At 41.2% G+C, this 5,304-nt stretch overlaps 1 protein-coding gene across 2 annotated transcripts in view; it reads left to right on the forward strand.

Moving 5' to 3' along the window:
* The window catches only part of Ticrr (TOPBP1 interacting checkpoint and replication regulator), a 42,699-nt gene that overhangs the window by 22,244 nt on the left and 15,151 nt on the right, over positions 1 to 5,304 (forward strand). For both annotated transcript variants that reach the window (XM_028754832.1, XM_028754833.1), the window contains exons 10-13: positions 480 to 573; positions 660 to 739; positions 913 to 1,140; positions 1,652 to 1,748. In XM_028754832.1, the coding sequence (XP_028610665.1) occupies positions 480 to 573; positions 660 to 739; positions 913 to 1,140; positions 1,652 to 1,748 (499 nt within the window). The remainder of the gene's footprint in view (positions 1 to 479; positions 574 to 659; positions 740 to 912; positions 1,141 to 1,651; positions 1,749 to 5,304) is intronic.

The raw sequence follows: 5,304 nt of genomic DNA on the forward strand, positions 1-5,304 counted from the left end.
TCCCTCCCTTCCCTTCCCTTCTTCCTTCCTTTTTTTTTTCTTTAAATAAAAAAAAAAAAGACTGTATTATGGAGCCTAGCTGGCCTCAAACTTGCTATCTAACTGAGGCTGGCCTTAAATTCCATCTCCTACTTTACCTCGTAAGTATTGAGATTGAGATGTGTGTCACCATTTCTAGTTTATCTAGTGCTGGGATCAACTGTACAGCCTCAGGCATGCTGGGCAAGCACTTCACCCACCCGGCAACATCCCTGATTCCCCTACCCATGTACTGCTTTATTTATTTATTTTTTTTTTCCTCTCTTTTTCAGTACTGGATTGAATCCAGGGCTTTGTATATGGTAGGCACATGCTTTAGCACTGAGTTACATTCCCAGTTCTTGGTCATTGTTTCTTACATTACTAGATCTTTACTCTAAGAAACAGTTTCACTAAGTACCAGTCACAGGAGATGTGACCAGGTACTTTGTTTCCTCCAGGTGCCAGCTTCAGGTATTTCTTCGTCTGGAGATGTGTGAGCAGTGCCCCTCAGTACTGGAACGTACAGATGAGGTGGAGCAGGTAGTGGAGGAGGTAAGCCCATGGCTGCTGCCCTGAGCATGCACTCCTTCTCTCAGCTTCCCGCAGAGCCTGTGGCAACTTTTGGCAATCTCTTTCAGGTGACAGATTTGCTTCGTATGCTGTGTCTCACTAAGGACTCAGCATACCTGTCAGAGTTTCTGGAGGAAATTTTAAGATTGTAAGTTCAATGAGTACTGGCTTAGTTTAAAAAACTTCTGTTGTTTTTGTTGTTTGTTTTGTTTTGTTTTTAACAATGACTACACATGTTGTTGTTTTAGAATTATAAGGTTCCAGGGGTGTTTTTAGTACTAGTAGTAACTCAGTTCTGTGTCCAACCAATATATTCCATAGGTATATTGACTCCATCCCTGGGACAATTGGACAACTTTACCACAGCCTGGGGTTAAAGATTCCTCAGAAGCTGGCTGGAGTCCTTCCTACAGAATTTTTTAGTGATGATTCTATGACTCAAGAGAGCATGTCACCACCTCCCTCATCAAGCGCTCACAGATCAGTGTCAGCCGTTACTGAGTCTGAGCAGTTGGAGGAGCTGCGGACCAGATCGGCCAAGAAGAGAAGGTAGGAGGCGAGGCATGGAGGCAATCGCTTGCACTGTGTTTAAGTTCAGAGTAGCAAATTTGAAGACAGTCGTGCCTCTGCCGATCTAATGTACTAAGGTGGAAGTTGCCTTTGTATCAGAATCAAGACAAAAACTCTGGAGTTCCCTCCAGGTAGCATCATTCACGATGCATTTTTTTCCTCAGGGGATATGTGGTATTTACTTTGGTGTACGAAACCCTTTACTGTCTACAAGGGTTGTCTGAGAACTACAAACCTGCAGTGAGATAAGACGAGGTCTCAGTTCCTTAGAACATCCCCCTGCTGTCTCTATGCTACTCACTAGCTACATCTGAATTAGTCTTTTGTTTTGTTTTGTTTTTTTGTAACTCAGGACTTGTTATAAATATAGGCCAAGTTCATGATAACTAACTAGCATTTATTTAAACAACGTATTCTAGATGCTGGTTTCACTTAAACCTAACTACATATTTGCTCTATTTGGTGTGTTCTCTATTTCTATTTTTAAAAGGAAAAATGCACTGATAAGACATAAAAGTGTTGCAGAGATTTCCCAGACTCTTCGACAAATTGAAGTTCCCAAAGTGTCCAAGAGAGCTACAAGAAATGTAAGTAGTCACCAATAAATCGAGGTTAACTGTTACTCCAGTTAGCTAGGCTGACAGTGTAGAGGGACAGTGGTGTTTCTCCTGTTAGGAACTCACCTTATCTGAAATAACATTTCAGAGTTTTTGGATTTTAGAGTATTTATATAGAGTATTGACAATTAAAAAAACAAAAAACAAAAAACAACAAAAAAACAATCTTTGGGGGTTGGAGAGGTGGCTCAATTGCTAAGAGCACTGACTGCTCTTCCAGAGGTCCTGAGTTCAATTCCCAGCAACCAATGGTGGCTCACAACCATCTGTAGCTGTGCTACTGTGGAATCTGCTACCCTCTTCTGGTGCAGACATAACATTCAGACAAAACACCCTTGTGCATATATAATCCTTTCGGGAAAGAAAAATCTTTGGATTTTAGCTCAATTCAGATTTTGGACTTTTGGATAAAGGGATAGTCAACTAGTGTTAAGTATTTTTATGAACATTGTGAACATGTATTAAACTATAACCAAGTGAATAAAGAAATATAAACTTAAAAAATAATCTACTACAGCTAAGGAGATAGTTCAATCAGTAAAGTACTTGCAGCTTGCATTCAGTCACCAGAACTGCAGCACACACATGTGTACACACATTTGCACACTCATACATGCACAGATGGGGGTAAGGGTTGGCGGTAGGGAGAATATAAGCTGAGGAGATAGCTCAATCAATAAACTTTTTGCCTTAACAACTTGAGGACCTGATTTGATGTCTAGAAACCATGTTTAAAAAATATGTCCGAGCCGGGCAGTGGTGGGGCATGCCTTTCATCCCAGCACTTGGGAGGCAGAGGCAGATGGATTTCTGAGTTCAAGGCCAACCTGGTCTACAGAGTGAGTTCCAGGACAGCCAGGGCTATACAGAGAAATCCTGTCTCGAAAAACCCAAATAAATAAATAAATAAGTTAGTTAGTTAGTTAGTTAGTTAGTTAGTTAGTTAGTGAGATGACTCAATGGTTAAGAGCACTGGCTGCTCTTCCAGAGGTCCTGAGTTCAATTCCTAGCAACCACATATGGCTTACTCCTACATTAAAAACAACAACAACAAATACATGAATAGATTTTTTTTAAGTGTCCAATGAGACTGTTGAGATGGCTCATATTGCCTGCTCTTTCAGAGGATCCAGATTCGAGTCCCAGTACCCATATGGCAAGTCACAACTCTCTGTAACTCTAGCTTCACAAGATTCAGCACCTTCACACAGACATACTTGCAGATAAAATACCAATGCAGGCAAAATAAATCATTTTTAAAAAAAAGACTGGTCTTGATAGTACACACCTTCAATCCTGGCACTTGGGGGAGAGGGACAGGGAGATCATGGCGTCTGAGGCTAGCCTAGTCTACAGAACAAATACCAGGATAGCCAGGGCTACACAGGTTAATACTGTATCTACAAAAAGAAAAGCCAGGGTTTGGGGGCATGTTTAGTTGGTGAAAGTGTTTGCCATGCAACATGAAGACCTGAACCCATGCATAAGACACCTAGCATGGTGGCACATACTTGTAATCTACCACGTGGGAGACAGAGAGTCCTTCCTTCCTGGGTTTGCTGGACAGCTATTTCAGGCCAGTAAGAGGCCCTATCTTTAAAACAAAATGTCATCAGGTCCTGGTGGTGCTTGCCTTTAATCTTAGTACTTAGGTGGCAGTGGCAGGCAGATCTCTGAGTTTGAGGCTGGCCTGGTCTACAGAACAAGTTCCACAACAGTCAGGGGCTACACAGAGAAACCCTGTCTCATAAACGAAAATGTAGATGGTACCTAAAGATTGATATCTTGTTATTCTCTGCTTGCACGTACATGTGGACCTGTCCCTACACACATACATACTTCTATGAGCAAACAAAGACTGTAATGTTTATAGTAATATGAAGAAAACAAGTAAAAGCTAGGAATGGGGGCTGGAGAGATGGCTCAGAGGTAAGAGCACTTGCTTCCCTTTCGGTGGCTCCAGTGGCTGGTTTTCACACCCACACTTTGACACTAGGAAAGCTCACAGCCACCTGTAACTCCAGCACCAGGATCACATCTTTAATCTTCAAGGGCATCTGCACTTGTTCGAGCTATCTCCCACAGAAATACTTGTCAGTATGTTACATTTCATTTCAACAGCAAGTTGGAAAAAAAAAAAAAAAGCTCACCATTATCATGAAGCCTGGTGGTAGTTGGTTTTCTGTGGCGGCACATGATTTTCCTGTGCAGAGAAACAAAGCAGTGTACCTAGAGTCTGCTAAGTGTATGTAACATCATGCTGAGGAAAGTTGGGAGACTAAAGGTGCAGTGACACTTTGGAACATGAATAGTTTGAGAAGAGGTCAAGTCTGAGCTGGAGCTGGCTTCAGAAGCATCCTCACTGTGGTGGTGGCTGCTCCTGTCTAGGCTGCACTTAGCATGGGAGGCGGCTTTCCTTTAGAGGTCACAGTGTTTTTCTTACCACCCCTTACCTGTGGATAAGATGCCAGTATTACAGATCTTCCAGTCATGATTGAAGGGCAGGAAATCTAAAAGCAGAGGGACAGCAGCTGGGAAAACTTTGTGATCACCAGGTTTTATAGTGATTTATACTTTCTAGCTGTTTTTGAATATTTATTAATTTATTATTTTAGATTTTCCAAGGCAGCCTTGGCTGGGCATGGTGACACATTCCTTTAGACCCAGCACTCAGGAGACAGAGAATCTCTGAGTCTGAGACTCAGGCCAGCCAAAGCTATGTAGTGTCACCCTGTTTTAGAAATACAACAACAAAACCAGAGCAGAATTATGGAGATGAGGATTTTATGTTGATTAAAGAATGTATTTGATGCCAGTTGGTAGCATAAATAATGACAGCTGTTGAACTGAAAGGTCAGATACTAAGTTTGTATATAAGAAATGTGAGAATTTTTTTTTTTTTTTTTGAGACAGTTTCTCTATGTAGCACTTGCTGTCCTGCATCTTTTTAGACCAGTTTTGGTTTTTCAAGACAGGGTTTCTCTGTGTATTCTTGGCTATCTTGAAACTTGATCTGTAGACCAGGCTCTGTACTTACAGAGATCAACCTGCCTCTGACTCCCAAGTGCTATGATTAAAGACAATTGTGACTGCCACCTGGCTGTGGTTTTTTTTGGGGGGGGGGGTTGTTGTTGTTGTTTATTTGTTTGTTTATTTGGTTTTTTGTTTGTTTTTCACTGGCTGTGTTTTTTAAAGATCAATATAGTTAAGTAAAGAAGCATGGAATTTGTAGTGTAAATGTAGCATTTTTTAATTATATAAATCACATTAGTATATATTACTTCCTTTGCATATATTAATTCCTAAAGATTAGAAGGATTGCTAGGATGGGAGTTAAAAACGGTTTTAAGTTGCTGTGTGGGTACTGGGAGTCAAGCTCAGGCCCTCTGGATCCAGATGTGTGTGTGCGTGTGTGCGTGTGCGTGTGCGTGTGTTTCAGTTTCCTTACTAGGGACTCTTGCTGGATGCATTTTTATAGTTGTGATCTAGATCACTATAGAAGACATCACTAACTAACATAACTGTG

Source organism: Grammomys surdaster, unplaced genomic scaffold (assembly GCF_004785775.1).
Source record: "Grammomys surdaster isolate TR1022 unplaced genomic scaffold, NIH_TR_1.0 126036, whole genome shotgun sequence".
Lineage (NCBI taxonomy): Eukaryota > Metazoa > Chordata > Mammalia > Rodentia > Muridae > Grammomys > Grammomys surdaster.